The sequence below is a fragment of the Carcharhinus amblyrhynchos genome, unplaced genomic scaffold, assembly GCF_965287045.1.
Source record: "Carcharhinus amblyrhynchos unplaced genomic scaffold, sCarAmb.v2.hapA scaffold_40, whole genome shotgun sequence".
Lineage (NCBI taxonomy): Eukaryota > Metazoa > Chordata > Chondrichthyes > Carcharhiniformes > Carcharhinidae > Carcharhinus > Carcharhinus amblyrhynchos.
The window spans coordinates 4,966,035-4,992,061 of record NW_027649781.1 but is presented as its reverse complement, the minus strand read 5'-3'; the positions used below and the strand labels follow the sequence as shown (position 1 = coordinate 4,992,061).

Here is a 26,027-nt window from a genome sequence, read left to right as displayed (position 1 = left end):
CAGGAAATGGCAAATGGAATTTAATGTTGGCAAGTGTGAGGTGGTCCACTTTGGTAGGAAGAATGGTAGGAAGGACTATTACTTACGTGGTGAAAAACTGCAGCAGGCGACGGTGCAGAGGGACCTCGGGGTCCTTGTGCATGAGTCGCAAAAACCCAGCTTGCAGGTGCAGCAGGTGGTCAGGAAGGCGAATGGGATGCTGGCCTTCATAGCGAGGGGGATTGAATATAAAAGTAGGGAGGTCTTGCTGCAGCTGTATAGGGCATTGGTGAGGCCGCAGCTGGAGTACTGTGTGCAGTTTTGGGCGCCGCACCTGCGCAAGGATATTTTGGCCCTGGAGGGAGTGCAGAGGAGGTTTACTAGGCTGATACCGGAGTTGAGGGGATTGAGCTATGAGGAGAGGCTGAATAAACTAGGCTTGTACTCGTTAGAGTTTAGAAGAATGAGGGGAGATCTCATTGAGACGTATAAGATGATGAATGGGATGGATAGGATAGAGGTGGAGAGACTCTTCCCGCTCAAAAAAGACAGTAGGACTAGGGGGCACAGCCTCAAGATAAAGGGGAGGCGGTTTAGAACGGAGTTGAGGAGGAACTTCTTCACTCAAAGGGTGGTGAATCTCTGGAATTCTCTGCCCGTTGAAGTGGTGGAGGCTGCCTCGCTAAATATTTTTAAGAAGCGGGTTGATGGGTTCTTGATAAGAGAGGGGATTAAGGGTTATGGGGAGAGGGCGGGAAAGTGGTACTGAGCCACAACAGATCAGCCATGATCTTATTGAATGGCGGGGCAGGCTCGAAGGGCTAGATGGCCTACTCCTGCTCCTATTTCTTATGTTCTTATGATTCTTCCAAAATAATACTTGCTGAATACGTGTGAAAACTGGGCTAACTCCCGTTGTTTTTTTTTAAACGTGATTTTTGGAATAAATCTCCCATCACAGGGTGCCTCAGAGAGAGTCACAGTGCAAATCAATGAGTGGAGCCTATCCCTGCTGGCAAGGTGGGCAGCATAGTGCTGCCACCACTGCTCATGCGCTGATTTGTCAGTGTCGAGATTGGCGCATGCGCAGTGGCCCTGCTCTGCCAGTCTCCCAATCACTGGCCAGCTCGATTGCTGGCCACTCTGCTTCCCCTTCCCCCCAGCATCGCTGCCACCAGCACCCCCCCCACTCTCCCCCCACTCCCCCCCCCCCCAGTAGTCTCAAACACACCCCATCCCGATCCCATTACCAGTCCTGATCTCCTCTTACCCTCCCTCTCCCAGTGAATCCAATTGCAGAGTGGCAGTGTGTCCACCACCACCAATCACCTCCAACAGGCCCCACCCTACTCTGGACCTGCCCCCTTGGCACTGCCTGATGGGAGTGACAAGGTGCCCAGTGCCAGGATGGCATTGCCCCTTAACCCTGACTTCCTGGGGGCTGTCTCAATGACCTCTCTTCCCTCCAGCTGCCTGTTTCCTGTTAGGGGAGCAGTACTGAATCCCACTGGAGGGAACCACATCTGGCAGCTATCGGGGCTAGTGGGTCCAGAAACTTTGTCCCGGGTCCATTAATAAAATACAAATGGGGATTTCCATATTGTAATCAGAAATTGACAGGCAACTAATTTGGTTGGAAATCTTAGACCTGCAGAGGTTGCAGTGCCAGTAAGAAGCCCATGAAATGGTCCCTGCTGCCCCCTATATCTTTGTATCTGTATACTTGTGGGCGTAGATCTCCCACAGTGCATAAGGAGGCCTTTCAACCCATCAAGTTTTCCCCAATCTGCAACAGTCTTGGGCAGAATGCTGGTCGAACATTCGTATTAGTAGAATATTAAACAGGCTGAAGTCAACTAAGAGAAAAATCAGGCAATAAATACTGTTGCCCATGAAACCTATTGGCTGGGGTAGGTTAAAATTGCTCCAGATTCTGCTGTCACCATTAAATAGGCACAGAAGCAGGCCAATCAAACTAGCCCATGCCAGCATTTAAGCTCCATTCAGTATGCACCAACACTTCGACAGAGCATCTTACCCAGGACCATCCCGTCGCACTAATCGCTCTAACCTACAGATCTTGTGACACTAAGGGGTAATTTAGCATGGTCAATCCATCTAACCTGCATATCTTTGGAGTGATGGAGGAAACCAGAGCACCCAGAGGAAAAGCACACAGACACGGGGAAAATGTGCTCCAATTCTACAGGTGTTATTGTAAATCTTCTGCTTATCTCCTCCTCCCAGTACCTCTATGGCACACTGGCCTAACCAAGGTTCTACATTGGTTTCATGTCACCTCCTTGACAATGCAACTCCTTTCTGTGGAAATGAAGCTATCGCCTTCTTCAACAACCTGGCACATGCTCATTATTGGAGTTTCACGTCAGCCCATTCCCAATTCCCCTGTCCTATTTGGGTTCCGGTGCTCCAAGATGCAGGTGACCCCTTTACCTCCTCCTACCCAAAGCAGAACTGCCCCATTCTGTTTCAAAATGAGTCAACGGGAAATGATGTCTCACAACAGGTTACTCACTACACAAGAGAAGTGTTCTGGGGAGGAACAGGGAAGAGAGGAGGACAGTGACCAAGGGAGCGAGTCAATCCAGGCTATAGATGTGAAAAGGAAGGAGAATCTCTCACAGTGCTTTTTAGACAATGAAGTAACTTTTGATATGGCCACAGACGCAGGCCATTCAAACCAGTGTTTAAACTCCATTCAACTTATCTCAGAGCATCCTTAGCAGTGTGCTCTCTCCATCTTGTCTTTGTCTCTATTCTTGTTTGCTATTGTCTCAGAAGGAGGTGACAATTCAACTACTTGAGCCTGTTTCCATCCCCACTGTCCATAAGACTGTGCACGCAAACTGCACCAAAGTTTAAAAAAAACTAAGTTCCTTCATTCCGGCAGCATCTCCTTTTGGTGGTCACTGCTTAAAAGGGTCACCCTTGAGGGTGTTGAGTCTCTGGAACTCTCTGCCTCCGAAGGCAGTGGAAGCAGAGTCTTTGAATATTTTAAAGGCAGACCTGAATACATTCTTGATTAACGAGGGGGTGAAAGATTATCAGGATGCACAGGAATGTGGGATTGAGGTTACAATCATATCAGCTCCGATCTGATTATTCCTGTTCCTATACAGTTTGTGGAGCTACTGTTGCAATCATAGGAATCAGCTCAATTTGCACACAGCAAGCTTTCGCAAGTGTCAGGCAAATGAAAGATGTTGATTGGCCATGCTGAATTGTTCCTTTAGTGTCAGGGGGATTAGCAGTGTAAATACACAGGGTTATGGGGAAATGGCCTGGGTGGGATTGTTGCCAGTGCAGGCTCAGTGGGCCAAATGGCCTCCTTCTGTACTGTATGGATTCTATGATGATTTCCCACAGTTAGGTGGATTGGTCATGCTAAATTGTGCCCTTAGCATCGGGGGATTAGCATGGTAAATCCATGGGGTTACAGAATAGGGCCTGGGTGGGATTGTTGTTGGTGCAGATTCGATGGGCTGAAGGGACCTCCTTCTGCACTGTAGGGGTTCTTTGATAGTCCAGTTTTCAATGCTGTAGTTTGAGGGTAAATGTTGGCCAGGACACCGGGGGCAGGGAAGACAGAGTGAGAGAGAGACCCCCCACCAACCCCCCTCCACCACCCAGCTCTACTTCAAAGTTGAAGTTGACTGGTTTTTGCAGGTTTAAATGAATGTAATGCCCCAAAGTCCATTTCAAAGAGCAGTTACCATTATAATGTAGGTGTTATAAAGGGGAGGTTGATCCCCTCTCTAAGAACCAATGCTTAACCACTCAAAGAGGAGTACCTTATTTTATAATCTATTAAAAATGTGTCAGAAATAGTACGATCTGCTCTTCAGCAACTTTTAGTGGTTAAATCAAAATAATTACCTGAGACTCTCTCTGAAAAATCAATAAGTGGTGGCACAGTGGTTAGCACTGCTGCCTCACAGCGCCAGGGACTCGGGTTCGATTCCCGGCCTCAGTCACTGGCTGTGTGGAGTTTGCACATTCTCCCCGTGTTTGCGTGGGTTTCCTTCGGGTGCTCCAGTTTCCTCTCACAGTCCAAAGATATATGGGTTAGATTAATTGGCCATGCTAAATTGTCTCTTAGTGTCAAGGATATTAGCAGTATAAATATGTGGGGCTATAAGGATAGACCCTGGGTGGGATTGTTGTCAGTGCATATCCGATAGGCCAAATGGCCTCCTTCTGTCTGTAGGGATTCTATGATTCTTTCATGAAGTAACACTTTATTTATATAGCTAACAGTGAACAGATTAACTAAACTATTGACAAACCAGATAAAATGCTATTGTAACAGAATGCTGTTTACATACATACAATTCTCACTTACTAACAGAAAAATAGAATTTTTTGAATCACTCTCAAAATTTCAACCAGGTTTTATCTTCTGTCTTTTTACTTCTTTGTTCCACCTGGAACGCCTGTTTTATGTTGTTACCTTTTCTATTCAGATGAGCTAAAAGCTATTAGCTGTGGCAGAGAGAATTCATTGTGGCAGAGAGCATTTGCTGTGTCTCGCTGGAGCTGAGAGTTATCTCTTATACCCCTGATGACATATCAACATCCCCGCAATAGGATTGGTTCTCAGGTTACCAAAACATCAAATTTAAATCTGATAGACTGCTGTTATTCAAGTGCCTATTGTAAATTGATTGGGAAAAATTCAAAAACAGCCTGTTGTCTTGGCAACACTACTGACTGGCCTTTCAATTGAAATGTTTCACTCTTGGTTCTCTGTGTGTAGTTGCATTTTTTCAGAAGTCTAAGTACAGAAAAAAAAATCTTTTTAACAGGGAGTTTTACAACCTTCACAGAGACAGGAAATCCAGTATGCACACAGCAAGCCCTCACTGTTGGTTATAATGGGTGGCTGAAGCTCCTTCGGTGACATTGGTTGAGGGGTGAATGTTGGTCAGGACACGAATGTGATCTACCTTGCCTCTATTTCATGTTTGTGGACCCCTGAGGAGCAGGAGGAGGGTAGGGGAGGGAGCGAAGTAGTTAATTAATAGGGAAGCAAAAAGGATGTGGTGTCCGTCCAACCAGTAATTTTCTGTTGATTCTCTTTCCAGATGTGCGAGGACAACCAACCCATCGAATCTCCTATAACCAATTACCCTACGATCGCCCCGTCTGGAATCCTAAGTTCTGCGTCATCTCTGGAAATCAGCTTCTTATGTTAGACGAGGAAGAGGTAGGTGGGTGGGGAGGGGTGACGGGATGGGTGTTGGAGGGGGTGGGTTGCTGTCCAGTGATGGTGGAGGGGGTTCTGTAATGACTTCAATGAAGCCATTGACATTGGCCTATTGGAGTATGAAATCCCTGATTAAGGAGCCAACTGATGGGCCAATTAAGGAGTCTTTGCTTGTACTTAACCGGGCGCGTCAGTTCCTCTGACACCCCCAGAGATAGATAGTTAACTGCTAGCTCTCTGTGTACTGCTGTTAGAATTGTAATTAAAGGATTTTGGTGAAGAACTTCTGCTTCCGCAGACTTATTATCGAGATGAAGCGAAATGGGTGGGTGGTGGGAGAGGGGAGCGAGAGTGCCACCCAATGGCAGGCCCAAGTGCAGTTTTTTGTTTGTTTGCTCCTGGTGGGCGCCGCTTGCAAGGTTGGCATTTATCATCCATATCGGAAGCCAGTGATCTTGACCACCTCACTGCATGGAGGCTGCAAGGTGATGGCCCTCTCTCCATCGCTCCAGAGGGTCAAAAATCAAAAGATATTTGATCTGGGACAGGAATCACAGGCGGAACATGTACAAACACATTTAGATAAATGCAAGGTGATGCATTTTGGCAAATCAGATTGGGATAGGATCTACTCAGTTAAATGGTAGGATGATGAGAAAAATTATAGAACAAAGAGATCTAGGGGTACAGGTTCATAACTCCTTGAAAATGGAGTCACATTTGGCATGCTTGGCTTCATTGGTCAGAACATTGAATACAGGAGTTGGGATGTCCTGCTAAGTTGCACAAGACATTGGTAAGGCCACACTTGAAATACTGTGCACAGTTCTGGTCACCCTATTATAGAAAGGATATTATTAAACTAGAAAGAGTGCAGAACCGATTTATTAGGATGTTACCAGGGCTTGATAGTTTGAGTTATAAGGAGAGGCTGGATAGACTGGGACTTTTTTCTCTGGAGCATAGGAGACTTAGGGGTGATCTTATCGAGGTCTATAAAATAATGAGGGGCATAGATCAGCTGGATAGTCAATATCTTTTCCCAAAGATAGGGGAGTCTAAAATTAGCGCGCATGAAGAGAGAGAGATACAAAAGGTCCAGATGTTCACACAAGGGTGGTGAGTGGGTTCAATTTTATCTTTTAAAAAGCATTTAGATAGTTACATGGAGAAGTGAGTATAGAGGGATATTGGGCCAAACGCAGGCAATTGGGAAGAGCTTAGTGGTAAAAACTGGGAGCATTGGACAATTTGGACCAAAGAGCCTGTTCCCACGCTGTAAACCTCTATGACCTCTATGATTTCTATAACCTGCGAATGGCATTGTGCCTTCCAGGGCCAGCAGAGGCAGGGTCATACTATCCCTGCTCAACATCCCCCACCCTGTTGCCCAACCCCCATGAATTTCCCATCAGGTTCCAAGTATGCTGCTCCATACACTGCTGGGGTCCAAGTCCATCCATATCTGCTGCTTCCCATTCATGCGATGCTCCAGCATTTATTGCCCATTGCTAGTTGCCCGAGAGCAGTTGAGAGTCAACCACATTGCTGTGGCTCTGGAATCACGTGTAGGCCAGACCCTAAAGGGACATTAGTGAACCAGATGGGTTTTTCTGACAATCGACAATGGTTTCATGGTCATCAGTAGATTCTTAATTCCAGATTTTTTTAAATTGAATTCAAATTCCACCATCTGCTGTGCCAGGATTTGAACCCGGGTCCTCAGAGGATAGAACATAGAACACTACAGCACAAACAGGCCCTTCGGCCCACAAGTTGCACCGATCATATCCCTACCAACCAGGCCTATCTAATAGAACATAGAACATGTGCTATGTTGATAGAACGAGCTGAGGATGAGCTGAGTCAGTGGGTTAATTGTCTCATGATAATACCACTAAGCTGTCACCTCCCCATGGTGGGAGTTGGTTGCCAAACAATTCAGCAGTGGGTACCAGTGAGATGTTCAAGGAACTTGAAAGAGGAGACCAAGGATAGGCTGGATCGCTGTGGAATTGATGGAGCTAGTGTTTGACACAGGTTGGTGGTGCTCCGAAGCTCCAAGGGCAACTCCGGATTGATGGCCATGGTGAGGCTGAATACAAGGGAAAGGGATAGGCCTGTCATGCTCAGTGGGATCTTCCTGTTATTGGATACTCCAGCAATTTGCATATTCCTGTAACCCACACCAAGTCCCATCACCCCCTCCCATGCATCCTATTAGCTGCTCGAACACTGCATCGCTTTGTCAAATCTCGGCCTTATTTTTGAATTCCTGTGCGGCATCACACTCTCCCTCCCCCACCCTTTCTCCCCCTCAGCCCCCATCCCACTCACTACCATCCCCACTCCACTCCTCACTGCCCCCACACCACTCCCCACGACTCACCCCTCCCCCTCACCTGCCCAATCCTCACCCCTTCCCCCCCACCCTTTCCCGACTGCCCTCACCCTTCCCCCCCACCCCTTCCCCAGTGCCCTCACTCTTGCCCCTGCCCTTGCTCCATTCCCTTTACCTGCCATCCACCACCCCCCCAGTCCTATATTCCTCTGAGATCTCTGCACACTGCCAACTCTGGCCACTTACATGTCCACGCCCGCCATCAGTGCCTTCAACAACTTAGGGTCAGAGTGCTGCAGTGCCCTGGATCTCCTCCTTTCTGAGACTCCTCAATACTGGGGGGAGGCAATTCTCCCCCAAAAAAATTCAAAGTGTCGAATTTGTGTAAAAACTGGAGTAAATCCTGCTGGTTTTTTTCAGTGAGATTTTCAAATGAGTCTCCCATATTGAAATTCAGTCAGCGTTTCCTATTCCCACAGCATAGTGCTGAGGGAGCGACCATGCATGTGCCGATCTGTCAGCGCCGAGATCGGCGCATGCTAAGTGTCCCCTCACAGCTGGCCTCTCCATCACAGGCCTCCCTGAACATGTCCCCGGTCAACCTCAAATGCACCCCACCCCCAGCCTGCCTCGATCCTAATTTCCCAGCCCCTGCATCGGCAGCCCCGATCTCACGATCCCACTTCTTGCAGTCCTGATCCATCCCACCCCACCCCGATGCCAGTCCCAATCACCAGATGCTTCCCACCCTGGGGAGACACTTCCCACCCTGGGGAAACGCTTCACACCCCGGGAGACTCTTTCCACACCCCCTCCTCTCTGTCTCTGTCTCTCTCTATTTCTCTCTCTCTCACACACTCTCTGTCTCTCTCTCTATATCTCTGTGTCTCTCTCTGTCTCTTTATCTCTGTCACTCTCACCCTCCACTAGCCCACTCACTCTGGCTGCAGTGACTCCAGCCCAATGAAGTGTGTCTTGTGTGGTCCGGGGTCCCACTTGTCCATCATCATCAAGGAGGTTAGTGGCAGTAATTAGATGACCAGAGGGGCTGAGCCCTCACCGATCGAATCACTGGGCTGTTGGGAAGCAGAAGCCACAGCAACCTCTGTCTGTCAATGCCTCGAACGTGGGCTGAGGGGGAGATAGAGATCTGGCCACCACATAGCATTACTAATTTTGGGAGCTTGCTGTGCGTCACCTGGCTGTCGTTACAATAAACACCACACTGGATAAAAAGCCATGAAGCAGCTGTAAAATACTCTGGAGCACACTGAGGTCAGGAAGGATATTGTGTGGATGTGAATCTTTTTGTTTAGGGATCGTCACTGAATGTCTTCAAAGATTCAGCTGGCAGGTTGATTCTCAACTCTGTCCACCCTTCACTGTGGCGTGTCAGCTAAAGCTGGCGGCTGGGGAGAGGGGGAGTCGCATAGGCACAAATAACATCTCACCTTTAACTAGCTCCTTGAAGGTAGCAATGCGGCCTAAGAGGAGTAGTAGGGCAGGCACAGAATCAATACCCAGCCACAGAAAGGAATCAAGGTGGCACAGTGGTTAGCACTGCTATCTCACAGCGCCAAGGACCTAGGTTCGATTCCCAGTTTGGGACACTGTGTGGAGTCTGCACACTCTCCCTGTGTCTGCGTGGGTTTCCACCGGGTGCTCTGGTTTCCTCCCACAGTCCAAAAGACGTGCTGGTTAGGTGCATTAGCCGTGCTAAATTCTCCCTTAGTGTACCCGAACAGATGCTGGAGTGTGGCGACTAGGGGAGTTTCACAGTAACCTAATTGCAGTCTTAATGTAAGCCGACTTGTGGCACTAATAAATAAACCTAAAACATGTCCCTGTCCCCTGTGGCCTAAACTCACCTGACTTATGTCACCCCCACTCCATCCACCTCCCACCTCCAGGGGATCCTGACAGGTTCACATCTGGGTGTCAATATAGAGGGAGGTTAATGAAACATGAATATAAACCTAGATCATGTCCTTTGCGGGCATGAACTTGATTACATCACCAAGGAGGGCTGTCAAAACTCAGAATTTCACCGGCAAGATCTGTGACTTCTGGAGTTTGGCCAAATCCAGACTCCCCCCCACACCTCCCCTGTCGCCATTCCCACACACAGCAAACGTGGACTCAGTGTGGGAGACAGAGTGAGTGAGAGGGAGAGAAAGAGAACACTATTATTCAATCTGATAATCTGCTGTCGGATTTCAGCTTGTCAAACCTGTCACTTCCCATCATCCTCTCTTCTGTCTATTATCGATCTACTATTCGTCTCTTGCTGAGTGCATAATGAATGAAGAGGAGAAATGAGTTACTGGCAATTCTAAATCATCTCCTAATAAGATTATTCTGTGCCCAGCAGTTACTGACAGTTAAACCCAGAAAGGAAAATTTACAGAGCTTTACTCTGTATCTAACCCCGTGCTGTACCTGTACTGGGAGTGTTTGATGGGCACAGTGTAGAGGGAGCTTCACTCTGTATCTAACCTCATGCTGTACCTGTCCTGGGAGTGTTTGATGGGGACAGTGTATAGGGAGCTTTACTCTGTATCTAACCCCATGCTATACCTGTCGTGGGAGTGTTTGATGGGGACAGTGTATAGGGAGCTTTACTCTGTATCTAACCCCGTGCTGTACCTGTCCTGGGAGTGTTTGATGGGGACAGTGTATAGGGAGCTTTACTTTGAATCTAACCCCATGCTGTACCTATACTGGGAGTGTTTCATGGGGACAGTGTAGAAGGAGCTTTACTCTGTATCAAAAACTGTGCGTACATGTTCTGGAATGCTTAGTAGGGACAGTGTAGAGGGAGCTTTACTCTCTATTTAACCCTGTGCTCTACCTGTCCTGGGAGAGTTAGATGGGGACAATGTAAAGGGAGCTCTACTCTGCATCGAACACTCTGCTGTACCTTTCCTGAGATTGTTTGAAGGGACAGTGTAGAGGGAGCTTTGCTCTGTATCTAACCCTGTGTCATATCTGTCCTGCAAGTGTTTGCTGGGGACAGTGAGGGGAAAGTTTTACTTTGTATCTAACCCTGTGTTGTACCTGTTCTGGGATGTTTGATGGGGACAACGTAGAGGGAGGTTACTCTGTATCTAACCATGTGCTGCACCTGTCCTGGCAGTGTTTGACACGGACAGTGCAGAAAGAGCATTAGTCTGCATCTAACACTCCACTGCTGCTGTCCTGGGAGTGTTTGAAGGAACAATGTAGAGGGAGGTCGGTGATCAGAGAGCATTTGAGATGAAATGTTCTAATTTGGAATGAGCAATAGTAGCATTTTTCTATCCTTAATATCAAATGTGATCAACTAGGAAAAACACTTGAGGGCATCGATTGTGTTGGAAGCTATCAAACATAGTCAGTGGTATCAAATACACTGTGTTCTAAAACACACTTGGTGTTATCAAAGATACTCAGTACTATCAGGAACAATCAGTGCTATCAAATACAATTAATGTTATCAAATACACTCACTGGTATCAAATACATTCAGTGTTATCAAATACACACAGTGCGATCAAATACACTACGTGTTATCAAATACAATCAGTTATCAAATACACTCAGTGCAATCTAATACACTCAGTGTTACCAAATACACTTAGTAATATCAAGTACGTTCATTAATATTGAATACATTCAATGCTATCACATAAACTCAGAGCTATCAAAGGCACTCAGTGTTATCAAATACCCTGAGTGCTATCAAATATACTCAGTGATATCAAATACACTCAGTGTTATAAAATATACTTAGTGTTCTCAAATTCACTGAGAGTTATCAAATACACTAGTGTTATCAAATACATTCAGTGCCATCAAATACATTCAGTGTTATCAAATACACTCAGAGCTATCAAATACACTCAGTGCTATCAAATACACTCACTGTTATCAAATACACTCAGTGTTCTCAAATACACTCAGTGTTATCAAATACACTCAGAACTATCAAATGCACTCACTGTTATCAAATACACTCAGTGTTATCAAATACACTCAGAGCTATCAAATACACTCAGTGTTATAAAATATACTTAGTGTTATCAAATTCACTGAGAGTTATCAAATATACTGTGTTATCAAATACATTCAGTGCCATCAAATACACACAGTGTTATCAAATACACTCAGTGCTATCAAATGCACTCAGTGTTATCAAATCACTCAGTGTTATCAAATACACTCAGTGTTATCAAATACACTCAGAGCTATCAAATACACTCAGTGCTATCAAATACACTCACTGTTATCAAATACATTCAGAGCTATCAAATACACTCAGTGTTATAAAATATACTGAGTGTTATCAAATACACTCAGTGCTATCAAATACACTCAGAGTTATCAAATACACTCAGTGTTATCAAATACACTCAGTGTTATCAAATACACTCAGTGCTATCAAATACACTCAGAGCTATCAAATGCACTCAGTGTTATCAAATACACTCTGTGTTATCAAATACACTCAGTGTTATCAAATACACTCAGTGTTATCAAATACACTCAGAGCTATCAAATACACTCAGTGTTATAAAATATACTTAGTGTTATCAAATTCACTGAGTGTTATCAAATACACTGTGTTATCAAATACATTCAGTGCCATCAAATACACACAGTGTTATCAAATACACTCAGTGCTTTCAAATGCACTCACTGTTATCAAATACACTCACTGTTATCAAATACACTCAGTGTTATCAAATACACTCAGTGTTATCAAATACACTGTGTTATCAAATACACTCAGAGTTATCAAATACACTCAGTGCTATCAAATACACTCAGTGCTATCAAATCACTCAGTGTTATCAAATACACTCACTGTTATCAAATACATTCAGTGTTATCAAATACACTCAGAGCTATCAAATACACTCAGTGCTATCAAATACACTCAGTTTTATCAAATACACTCAGTGTTATCAAATACACTCAGAGCTATCAAATACACTCACTGTTATCAAATACACTCATAAGAACATAAGAACATAAGAAATAGGAGCAGGAGTAGGCCATCCAGCCCTTCGAGCCTGCCCCGCCATTCAATAAGATCATGGCTGATCTGTCGCTGCTCAGTTCCACTTTCCCGCCCTCTCCCCATAACCCTTAATCCCCTCTCCTATCAAAAACCCATCAACCCGCGTCTTAAAAATATTTAGCGAGACAGCCTCCACCACTTCAACGGGCAGAGAATTCCAGAGATTCACCACCCTTTGAGTGAAGAATTTCCTCCTCAACTCCGTTCTAAACCGCCCCCCTTTTATCTTGAGGCTGTGCCCCCTAGTCCTACTGTCTTTTTTGAGCGGGAAGAGTCTTTCCACCTCTATCCTATCCATCCCATTCATCATCTTATACGTCTCAATGAGATCTCCCCTCATTCTTCTAAACTAACACTCTGAGCTTTCAAATACACTCAGTGTTATCAAATACAGTCAGTGTTGTCAAATACACTCAGAGTTATCAAATACACTCAGTGTTATCAAATACACTCAGTGCTATCAAATACACTCACTGTTCTCAAACACACTCACTGTTATCAAATACACTCAGTGCTATCAAATACACTCACTGTTATCAAATACACGCAGTGTTATCAAATACACTCAGTGTTATCAAATGCACTCAGAGCTATCAAATGCACTCACTGTTATCAAATACACTCAGTGTTATCAAATACACTCAGAGCTATCAAATACACTCAGTGTTATAAAATATACTCAGTGTTATCAAATTCACTGAGAGTTATCAAATACACTGTGTTATCAAATACATTCAGTGCCATCAAATACACACAGTGTTATCAAATACACTCAGTGCTATCAAATGCACTCAGTGTTACCAAATACACTCAGTGTTATCAAATACACTCAGTGTTATCAAATACACTCAGTGTTATCAAATCACTCAGTGTTATCAAATACACTCAGTGTTATCAAATACACTCAGAGCTATCAAATACACTCAGTGCTATCAAATACACTCACTGTTATCAAATACATTCAGTGTTATCAAAAACACTCAGAGCTATCAAATACACTCAGTGCTATCAAATACACTCAGAGTTATCAAATACACTCATAGCTATCAAATACACTCAGTGTTATAAAATATACTTAGTGTTATCAAATACGCTCAGTGTTATCAAGTACGCTCAGTGTTATCAAATACACTCAGTGCTATCAAATACACTCAGAGTGATCAAATACACTCAGTGTTATCAAATACACTCAGTGCTATCAAATACACTCAGAGCTATCAAATGCGCTCAGTGTTATCAAATACACTCTGTGTTATCAAATACATTCAGTGTTATCGAATACACTCAGAGCTATCAAATACACTCAGTGTTATAAAATATACTTAGTGTTATCAAATTCACTGAGAGTTATCAAATACACTGTGTTATCAAATACATTCAGTGCCATCAAATACACACAGTGTTATCAAATACACTCAGTGCTATCAAATGCACTCACTGTTATCAAATACACTCACAGTTATCAAATTCACTCAGAGTTATCAAATACACTCAGTGCTATCAAATACACTCAGTGTTATCAAATCACTCAGTATTATCAAATACACTCACTGTTATCAAATACATTCAGTGTTATCAAATACACTCAGAGCTATCAAATACACTCAGTGCTATCAAATACACTCAGTGTTATCAAATACACTCAGTGTTATCAAATACACTCAGTGTTATCAAATACACTCAGAGCTATCAAATACACTCACTGTTATCAAATACACTCAGAGCTTTCAAATACACTCAGTGTTATCAAATACAGTCAGTGTTGTCAAATACACTCAGAGTTATCAAATACACTCAGTGTTATCAAATACACTCAGAGTTATCAAATACACTCAGTGTTATCAAATACACTCAGTGCTATCAAATACACTCTGTTCTCAAACACACGCTGTGTTATCAAATACACTCAGAGCTATCAAATACACTCAGTGTTATCAAATACACTCAGAGCTATCAAATACGCTCAGTGTTATCGAATAAACTCAGTGCTACCAAGTACACTCACTGTTATCAAATACACTCAGTGTTATCAAAGACATTCAGAGCTATCAAATACGCTCAGTATTATCAAATACACTCAGTGTTATCAAATACACTCAGTGCTACCAAATACACTCACTGTTATCAAATACACTCAGTGTTATCAAATACACTCAGAGCTATCAAATACGCTCAGTGTTATCAAATACACTCAGTGCTACCAAATACACTCAGTGTTATCAAATACACTCAGTGTTATCAAATACACTCAGAGCTATCAAATACACTCACTGTTATCAAATACACTCAGTGTTATCAAATACACTCAGTGGTATCAAATACACTCAGAGCTATCAAATACACTCAGTGCTATCAAATACACTCCGTGTTATCAAATACGCTCAGTGTTATCAAATACACTCAGTGTTATCAAATACACTCAGTGTTATCAAATACACTCAGAGCCATCAAATACACTCAGAGCTATTAAACACACTCCGTGCTATCAAATACACTCAGTGTTATCAAATACGCTCACTGTTATCAAATACACTCACTGATATCAAATCGACTCAGTGCTATCAAATACACTCACTGTTCTCAAACACACTCTGTGTTATCAAATACACTCAGTGTTATCAAATACCCTCAGAGCTATCAAATACACTCAGTGCTATCAAATACACTCAGTGTTATCAAATACACTCAGTGTTATCAAATACGCTCAGAGCTATCAAATACACTCAGAGTTATCACTCAGAGTTACACACTCATTGTTCCTGTGGAGCATAACGGAAAAGCAGCCATTTGGTTGTGTGTGGAGGTCGAGATTAAGGTAAATTTTTAAATTTTTAACTTTTTCTTTCTAGTTAAAGTTGTGAGCAGCGGTGGTTTTTCTGTACCTTTTTTTAAATTTAGCTAGAAACCAGAAGTCGTCATTAGGAGGCTTACCAGTAGTTGTAGTTTTTTTTTAACTTTATAAGTACTTACCTCCGGGTATCGGCCTCATTGTTCCTGTGGAGCAGCACGGAGAGGCAGCGATTTGGGCGTGTGTGGAGGTCGAGATTAAGGTAAATTTTTAAATTTTTAACTTATTCTTTCTAGTTAAAGTTGCGAGCAGTGGTGGTTTTTCTGTACCTTTCTTTAATTGAGCTAGAAACCGGAAGTCGTCATTAGGAGGCTTACCGGTAGTTGTAGTTTATTTTTAAATTTATAAGTACTTACCTCCGGGTATCAGCCTCATTGTTCCTGTGGAGCAGCACGGAGAGGCAGCCATTTGGGCGTGTGTGGAGGTCGAGATTAAGGTAAATTTTTAAATTTTTAACTTTTTCTTTCTAGTTAAAGTTGTGAGCAGCGGTGGTTTTTCTGTACCTTTTTTTCTAATTTAGCTAGAAACCGGAAGTCATCATTAGGAGGCTTACCGGTAGTTGTAGTTTTTTTTTGTCTCTCTGACCCTATAAATTGGTGCAGACAGGATACGCGATCCTCTACACAGGTAGAGTATCCCACCCTCCCCCCTCCTCTAACCTAATAATAAGTGTGTGGGAAGTTTCTTTTTCCCCTCCTGGAAATTGTTTCAGAGATGGCGGTTCAGGCAGTAAGCTGCACCTCCTGCGGTATGTACGAGGTGAGGGACACCAGTAGTGTTCCTGCTGATTTTACCTGCAGGAAGTGTGTACACTTGCAGCTTCTGGAGGATCGTGTTAAGGAGCTGGAGCTGGAATTGGAGGAACTCCGGATAATTCGGGAGGTTGAGGCGAACATTGATAGGAGTTACAAAGAGATAGTCACTCCTAAAAATGAATCTTGGGTAACTGCTAGGAAGAGGGGTAAGAAGCAATCGAGGAGACAATCCCCGAGGGCTGTTCCCCTCCAAAATAAGTTTTCTGTCCTGGAGGCTACAGTTGAGGAAGGATCAACTGGAGATAGCCAAAGGGAGCAGGTCTCTGGAGGTGAGCCTGCTGTGAAGGCTCAGGTGGGTAGGGGAAGTAAAAGATTGGGCCTGGTGATTGGGGACTCCATAGTTAGGGGGACAGATAGGAGAGTCAACAGTAATGGACAGTACTCAGGGTTGGTGTGTTGCCTCCCAGGGGCTGGGGTCCGGGATGTTTCAGAGCGGGTGTTCAAGACTCTTAAGGGAGAGGGGAGTCAGCCCCAAGTCATAGTTCATGTGGGGACACATGACATAGGGAGGATAAGGGAAGGGGATATTGAACAGAAATTTATGGAGTTGGGGTGGAAACTTAGGGCCAAATCAAACAGAGTGGTTATCTCGGGACTCTTGCCTGTGCCACGGGATAGTTTAGAGAAGAACAGAGAGAGAGACAGTTTGAACTCGTGGCTGAGGGGATGGTGCAGGAGGGAGGGGTTCAGGTTCTTGAACAATTGGGACTCATTCTGGGGAAGGTGGGGCCTCTACAGGAGTGATGGTCTCCACCTGAATCAGAGGGGTACCAATATCTTGGGGGGAAAATTTGCAAAGGCTGTGCAGGGGGGTTTAAATTGATTCAGAGGGGGGGTGGGATCCTGAGTAGCAGGGATGAAATTGAGGGGGTCATAGATGAGGACTGCAAAGCACGGCATCGTGGGGATGGAGTAGAGCATGGTTTGAAATGCGTATACTTTAATGCGAGGAATATTCACAATAAGGTGGATGAACTTGCGGCGTGGATCAGTACCTGGAACTTTGATGTTGTGGCCATTTCAGAGACATGGATAGAGCAGGGACAGGAATGGTTGTTGCAGGTTCCGGGGTTCAAATACTTCAGTCGGAGTAGAGAAGGAGGTAGAAGGGGGGGGAGGAGCGCATTATTAGTCAAGGACTGTATCACAGTGACAGAAAAGAAGTTTGATGAGGACTTGTCTGTTGAGGTAGTATGGGCTGAGATTAGAAATAGGAGAGGAGAGGTCACCCTGTTGGGAGTCTTTTATAGACCTCCTAAAAGTTCTAGAGAGGTAGAGGAAAGGATTGCAGAGACGATCCTGGACAGGAGTGAAAGTAATCGGGTAATTGTTATGGGAGACTTTAACTTTACTAATATTGATTGGAATAGCTATAGCTCTAGCTCGTTAGAGGGGTCAGTTTTTACACAAAGCGTGCAGGAAGGTTTTTTGACTCAGTATGTAGATAGGCCAACTAGAGGTGAGGCTATATTGGATTTGGTGCTGGGAAATGAGCCAGACCAGGGGCTGATTGTGGACAAGTCCCCAGGACTGGATGGAATGCATCCGAGGGTTCTGAAAGAAATGGCGGAAGTGATAGTGGATGCCTTGGTGGTTATTTTCCAGACGTCGCTGGATTCCGGGGAAGTGCCGGAAGATTGGAAAGCGGCTAATGTTACGCCGTTGTTTAAGAAGGGTGCCAGGCAAAAGGCGGGGAATTATAGGCCAGTTAGTTTAACATCTGTTGTAGGTAAAATGTTAGAATCCGTCATCAAGGAGGAAATAGCGAGGCACCTTGAGGGGAATTGCTTGATAGAGCAGACGCAGCATGGTTTCGTTAAGGGGAAGTCGTGTCTGACGAATTTACTGGAGTTCTATGAGTATGTGTCTGGGGCGGTGGATAGAGGAGAGCCGGTGGGTGTGGTCTTTCTTGATTTTCAGAAGGCGTTTGACAAGGTACCTCACAAGAGGTTATTGCAGAAGGTCAGGGGACATGGAGTTGGGGGTAGGGTGTTAGCATGGATAGAGGATTGGTTGTCAAATAGGAGGCAGAGAGTGGGGGTCAACGGGTGCTATTCGGATTGGCGGTTGGTGACTAGTGGAGTGCCTCAGGGGTCGGTGCTGGGGCCTCAGCTATTTGCCATTTATATAGATGATCTGGAGGAGGGAACCGAGTGTATGGTGTCGAAATTTGCTGATGACACCAAGATTGGAGGAACGGCAAATTGTGCGGAGGGTGTGGAGAGTCTACAGAAGGATCTAGATAGGCTGGGCGAATGGGCCAGGAACTGGCAAATGGAATTTAATGTTGGCAAGTGCGAGGTGGTCCACTTTGGTAGGAAGAATTGTAGGAAGGATTATTACTTACGTGGAGAATAACTGCAGCAGGCGACGGTGCAGAGGGACCTCGGGGTCCTTGTGCATGAGTCGCAAAAACCCAGCTTGCAGGTGCAGCAGGTGGTCAGGAAGGCGAATGGGATGCTGGCCTTCATAGCGAGGGGGATTGAATATAAAAGTAGGGAGGTCTTGCTGCGGCTATATAGGGCATTGGTGAGGCCGCGGCTGGAGTACTGTGTGCAGTTTTGGGCGCCGTACTTACGCAAGGATATTTGGGCCTTGGAGGGAGTGCAGAGGAGGTTTACTAGGCTAATGCCGGAGTTGAGGGGGTTGAGCTATGAGGAGAGGCTGAATAAACTAGGCTTGTGCTCGTTAGAGTTTAGAAGAATGAGGGGAGATCTCATTGAGACGTTTAAGATGATGAATGGGATGGATAGGATAGAGGTGGAAAGACTCTTCCCACTCAGAAAGGACGGTAGGACTAGGGGGCACAGCCTCAAGATAAAGGGGGGGCGGTTTAGAACGGAGTTGAGGAAGAACTTCTTCACTCAAAGGGTGGTGAATCTCTGGAATTCTCTGCCCGTTGAAGTGGTGGAGGCTACCTCGCTAAATATTTTTAAGACGCGGGTTGACGGGTTTCTGATAAGAGAGGGGATTAAGGGTTATGGGGAGAGGGCGGGAATGTGGAACTGAGCCACGACAGATCAGCCATGATCTTATTGAATGGCAGGGCAGGCTCGAAGGGCCAGATGGCCTACTCCTGCTCCTATTTCTTATGTTCTTATGTTATGTTCTTATGTTCTTATTTTGGTGATAGTGACCACAATTCGGTTACATTCACCTTAGTGATGGAAAGGGATAGGCATGAACCTCGGGGCAGTAGTTATAGCTGGGGGAAGGGTAATTATGAGGCTATTAGGAGAGAATTAGGGAGCATAGGTTGGACTAGGAAACTACAGGGGCTGGGAACATCCGAAATGTGGAGTTTATTCAAGGAGCAGCTACTGCGAGTCCTTGATAAGTATGTCCCTATCAGGCAAGGAGGAAATGGTTGAGCAAGGGAACCGTGGTGCACTAAAAAAGTTGATTCGCTGGTTAAAAGGAAAAAGGAGGCTTATGTCAGGATGAGGCTTGAGGGCTCAGGTAGTGCACTGGAAAGCTATAGATTAGCCAGGAGGGAGTTAAAGAGTGAGTTAAGAAGAGCTAAAAGAGGACACGAGAAGACTTTGGCTGATAGGATTAAGGAGAATCCTAAGGCTTTCTTTAGATATGTTAAGAATAGAAGATTGGTTAGGGCAAGATTAGGGCCAGTCAGAGACAGCAGTGGGAAGTTATGTGTGGAACCGGAAGAGATTGGAGAGGCACTGAACAAATATTTCTCTTCGGTATTCACGCAGGGAGACGTAAATGTAGTTGTGGAGAACACTGGGTTACGGGGTTGTAAACTGGATTGTATTGCAGTAGATAAAGAGGATGTGCTAGATATTCTTGAGGGTTTGAAAATGGATAAGTCCCCTGGGCCGGACGGGATTTACCCTAGGATTCTCTGGGAGGCAAGAGAGGCGATTGCAGAGCCTCTGGCTCTGATCTTCAGGTCGTCGTTGGTCACAGGTATAGTGCCAGAAGATTGGAGGATAGCGAATGTTGTCCCATTGTTTAAGAAGGGGAATAGAGACTTCCCCGGGAATTATAGACCGGTGAGTCTTACTTCTGTTGTGGGCAAAGTATTAGAAAAAATTATTAGGGATAGGATTTATAGTTATTTAGAGAGTAATGAATTGATTGGAGATAGTCAGCACGGTTTTGTGAAGGGTAGGTCATGCCTTACTAACCTTATTGAGTTTTTTGAAAAAGTGACCAAAGAGGTGGATGGGGGTAAGGCAGTTGACGTGGTATATATGGACTTTAGTAAAGCGTTTGATAAGGTTCACCATGGAAGGCTTCTGCAGAAAATGCAGATGTATGGGATTGAGGGTGATTTAGTTAATTGGATCAGGAATTGGCTAGCTGATAGAAGACAGAGGGTGGTGGTTGATGGAAAGTATTCGTCATGGAGTTCGGTTACAAGTGGTGTGCCTCAGGGATCTGTTTTGGGGCCACTGCTGTTCGTAATTTTTATAAATGATCTGGATGAGGGTATAGAAGGATGGATTAGTAAATTTGCTGATGACACCAAAGTCGGAGGAGTGGTAGATAGTGAAGAGGGATGTCATAGTTTACAGAGAGACTTGGACAAGTTGCAGAGCTGGGCCGAGAGGTGGCAGATGGAGTTTAATGCGGAAAAGTGTGAGGTAATTCACTTTGGCAGGAATAACAGATGTGTAGAGTATAGGGCTAACGGTAGGACTCTGAATAGTGTTGACGAACAGAGGGATCTAGGTGTATATGTGCATAGATCCCTGAAAGTTGGAAATCAAGTCGATAAGGTTGTTAGGAAGGCATACGGGGTGTCTTGGCGTTTATTGGTAGGGGGATTGAATTTAGGAGCCGCAACGTCATGTTGCAACTGTACAAAACTCTGGTGTGGCCGCACTTGGAGTATTGTGTACAGTTCTGGTTCCCACATTATAGGAAGGATGTGGAGGCATTGGAGAGGGTGCAGAGGAGGTTTACCAGGATGTTGCCTGGTATAGAGGGAAGGTCCTATGAGGAGAGACTGAGGGATTTGAGTTTGTTTTCGTTAGAAAGATGGCGGCTAAGAGGAGACCTTATTGAAACATACAAGATGATTAGAGGTTTAGATAGGGTGGACAGTGATAGCCTTTTTCCTCGGATGGAGAAAGCTAGCACGAGGGGACATAGCTTTAAATTAAGGGGTGGTAGTTATAGGACGGATGTCAGAGGTAGGTTCTTTACCCAGAGGGTGGTGAGGGAATGGAATGCCCTGCCTGCTGCAGTTGTAGATGCGCCTAGTTTGGGGGCGTTTAAGAGGTCCGTGGATAGGTTTATGGATGGAAAGGGATTGGTTTAGGTTAGAGGGTCATTGCATTTTTCTTAATTGGTCAGCGCAAGGTCGTGGGCCGAAGGGCCTGTTCTCCTGTAATGTTCTGTGTTCTATGTTCTATGTTATCAAATACACTCACTGTTATCAAATAAACTCAGTGTTATCAAATACGCTCAGTGTTATCAAATACATTCACTGTTACCAAATACACTCAGTGCTATCAAATACACTCCGAGCTATCAAACACACTCTGTGTTATCAAATACACTCAGAGCTATAAAATACGCTCAGTGTTATCAAATACACTCAGTGCTATCAAATACACTCACTGTTATCAAATACACTCAGTGTTATCAAATACGCTCAGAGCTATCAAATACACTCAGTGTTATAAAATACACTCAGTGTTATCAAATACGCTCAGTGTTATCAAATACACTCAGTGCCATCAAATACACTCAGTGCTATCAAATACACTCACTGTTATCAAATACACTCAGTGTTATCAAATACTCTCAGTGTTATCAAATACACTCAGAGCTATCAAATACACTCAGTGTTATCAAATACTCTCAGTGTTATCAAATGCACTCAGAGCTATCAAATACACTCAGTGCTATCAAATACGCTCAGTGTTATCAAATACGCTCACTGTTATCAAATACACTCACTGTTATCAAATACACTCACTGCTATCAAATACACACTGTTCTCAAACACACTCTGTGTTATCAAATACACTCTGTGTTATCAAATCCACTCTGTTATCAAATACACTCAGTGTTATCAAACACTCTCAGTGTTATCAAATACACCAAGAGCTATCAAATACACTCAGTGTTATCAAATACGCTCAGTGTTATCAAATACGCTCAGTGTTATCAAATACGCTCACTGTTATCAAATACACTCACTGATATCAAATACACTCACTGTTCTCAAACACACTCTGTGTTATCAAATACACTCAGTGTTATCCAATACACTCAGTACTATCAAATACACTCAGTGTTATCAAATACACTCAGAGCTATCAAATACGCTCAGTGTTATCAAATACGCTCAGTGTTATCAAATACGCTCACTGTTATCAAATACACTCACTGATATCAAATCGACTCAGTGCTATCAAACACACTCACTGTTCTCAAACTCACTCTGTGTTATCAAATACACTCAGTGTTATCAAATACACTCAGTGTTATCAAATACACTCAGAGCTATCAAATACACTCAGTACTATCAAATACACTCAGTGTTATCAAATACTCTCAGTGATACCAAATACACTCAGAGCTATCAAATACACTCAGTGCTATCAAATACACTTAGTGCGATCAAATACACTCACTGTTATCAAATACACTCAGAGCTATCAAATACACTCAGTGCTATAAAATACACTCAGTGTTATCAAACACACTCAGAGCTATCAAATACACTCAGTGTTATCAAATACTCTCAGTGTTATCAAATGCACTCAGAGCTATCAAATACACTCAGTGCTATCAAATACGCTCCGTGTTATCAAATACGCTCACTGTTATCAAATACACTCACTGTTATCAAATACACTCACTGCTATCAAATACACACTGTTCTCAAACACACTCTGTTATCAAATACACTCTGTGTTATCAAATACACACTGTTATCAAATACACTCTGTTATCAAATACGCTCAGTGTTATCAAATACGCTCAGTGTTATCAAATACGCTCACTGTTATCAAATACACTCACTGATATCAAATCGACTCAGTGCTATCAAACACACTCACTGTTCTCAAACACACTCTGTGTTATCAAATACACTCAGTGTTATCAAATACACTCAGTGTTATCAAATACGCTCAGAGCTATCAAATACACTCAGAACTATCAAATACACTCACTGTTAAAAATAAACTCAGTGTTATCAAATACACTCACTGTTATCAATTAAACTCAGTGTTACCAAATACACTCAGTGCTATCAAATACTCTCAGTGTTATCAAATACTCTCAGTGATATCAAATACACTCAGAGCTATCAAATACACTCAGTGCTATCAAATACACTTAGTGCGATCAAATACACTCACTGTTATCAAATACACTCAGAGCTATCAAATACACTCAGTGCTATCAAATACACTCGGTGTTATCAAATACACTCAGAGCTATCAAATAATCTCACTGTTATCAAATAAACTCGGTGTTATCAAATACACGCAGTGTTATCAAATACACTCAGAGCTATCAAATACACTCAGAGCTATCACATACACTCAGTGCTATCAAATACACTCTGTTATCAAATACGTTCACAGCTATCAGATACACTCAGTGTTATCAAATACACTCAGAGCTAACAAATACACTCAGAGCTATCGAATACACTCACTGTTATCAAATAAACTCAGTGTTATCAAATACACTCAGTGTTATCACATACACTCACTGTTATCAAATAAACTCAGTGTTATCAAATTGACTCAGTGCTATCAAATACACTCAGTGCTATTAAATACACTCAGTGTTATCAAATACATACGTGTTATCAAAGACACAGTGTTATCAAATACACTCACTGTTATCAAAGACACAGTGTTATCAAATACATTCTGTGCTATCAAATACACTCAGAGCTATCAAACACACTCTGTGTTATCAAATACGCTCAGTGTTATCAAATACACTCAGTGTTATCAAATACACTCACAGTTATCAAATACGCTCAGTGTTATCAAATACACTCAGAACTATCAAATACACTCAGTGCTATCAAATACACTCAATATCATCAAATACACTCAGAGCTATCAAATAAACTCAATGCTATCAAATACACTCAATGCTATCAAATACACTCAGAGCTATCAAATACACTCAGTGCTATCAAATACACTCAGAGCTATCAAATACACTCAGTGCTATCAAATACAGTCAGTGCTATCAAATACACTCAATGTTATCAAATACACTCAGAGCAATCTAATACACTCACTGCTATCAAATAAAGTCAGTGTTATCAAATACGCGCAGTGTTATCAAATACACTGAGTGTTATCAAATAAACTCAGTGTTATCAAATCGACTCAGTGCTATCAAATACACTCAGTGCTATTAAATATACTCAGTGTTATCAAATACAGTCAGTGTTATCAAAGACACAATGTTATCAAATACACTCACTGTTATCAAATGCACTCACTGTTATCAAAGACACAGTGTTATCAAATACACTCTGTGCTATCAAATACACTCAGAGCTATCAAATACACTCAGTGGTATTAAATACACTCAGTGTTATCAAATACGCTCAGAGCTATCAAATACACTCAGAGCTATCAAATACACTCTGTCGTCAAATAAATTCAGTGTTATCAAATACGCTCAGTGTTATCAAATACAGTGACTGTTATCCAGTAAACTCAGTGTTATCAAATACACTCAGTGCTGTCAAATACACTCAGTGCTATCAAATACACTCACTGTTATCAAATACGCTCAGTGTTATCAAATACACTGACTGTTATCCAATAAACTCAGTGTTATCAAATACACTCACTGTTATCAAATACACTCAGTGTTATCAGATACACTCAGAGCTATCAAATACGCTCAGTGTTATCAAATACGCTCAGTGTTATCAAATAAACTCAGTGTTATCAAATACGCTCAGTGTTATCAAATACGCTCAGTGTTATCAAATACACTCAGTGTTATCAAATGCAGTCACTGTTATCAAATAAACTCAGTGTTATCAAATCGACTCAGCGCTATCAAACACACTCAGTGTTATCAAATACAGTGATATCAAAGACACAATGTTATCAAGTACACTCAGTGCTATCGAATACACTCACTGTTATGAAATAAACTCAGTGTTATCAAATAAACTCTGTGTTATCAAATACATTCACTGTTATCAAATAAACTCAGTGTTATCAAATCGACTCAGTGCTATCAAATACACTCAGTGCTATTAAATACACTCAGTGTTATCAGATACGCTCAGAGCTATCAAATACGCTCAGTGCTATCAAATACACTCAGTGCTATCAAATACACTCAGTGTAATCAAATACACTCAGTGTTATCAAATACGCTCAGAGCTATCAAATACACTCAGAGCTATCAAATACACTCACTGTTATCAAATAAACTCAGTGTTATCAAATACGCTGAGAGTTATCAAATACACTGACTGTTATCAAATAAACTCAGTGTTATAAAATACACTCAGAGCTATCAAATACACTCAGTGCTATCAAATACACTCAGTGTTATCAAATACACTCAGAGCTATGAAATACACTCAGTGCTATCAAATACACTCAGTGTTATCAAATACACTCAGTGCTATCAAATACACTCAGTGTTATCAAATACACTCAGAGATATCAAATACACTCAGTGTTATCAAATACACTCTGAGCTATCAAATACACTCAGTGCTATCAAATACACTCAGTGTTATCAAATACGCTCACTGTTATCAAATAAACTCA

At 43.1% G+C, this 26,027-nt stretch overlaps 1 protein-coding gene across 6 annotated transcripts in view; it reads left to right on the top strand.

The window, feature by feature from the left end:
* Positions 1 to 26,027, top strand: part of LOC145335766 (ras/Rap GTPase-activating protein SynGAP-like) — a 565,240-nt gene that overhangs the window by 107,408 nt on the left and 431,805 nt on the right. For all 6 annotated transcript variants that reach the window (XM_080181495.1, XM_080181494.1, XM_080181493.1 and 3 more), the window contains exon 3: positions 5,085 to 5,206. In XM_080181495.1, coding sequence (XP_080037621.1) covers positions 5,085 to 5,206 — 122 coding nt within the window. The remainder of the gene's footprint in view (positions 1 to 5,084; positions 5,207 to 26,027) is intronic.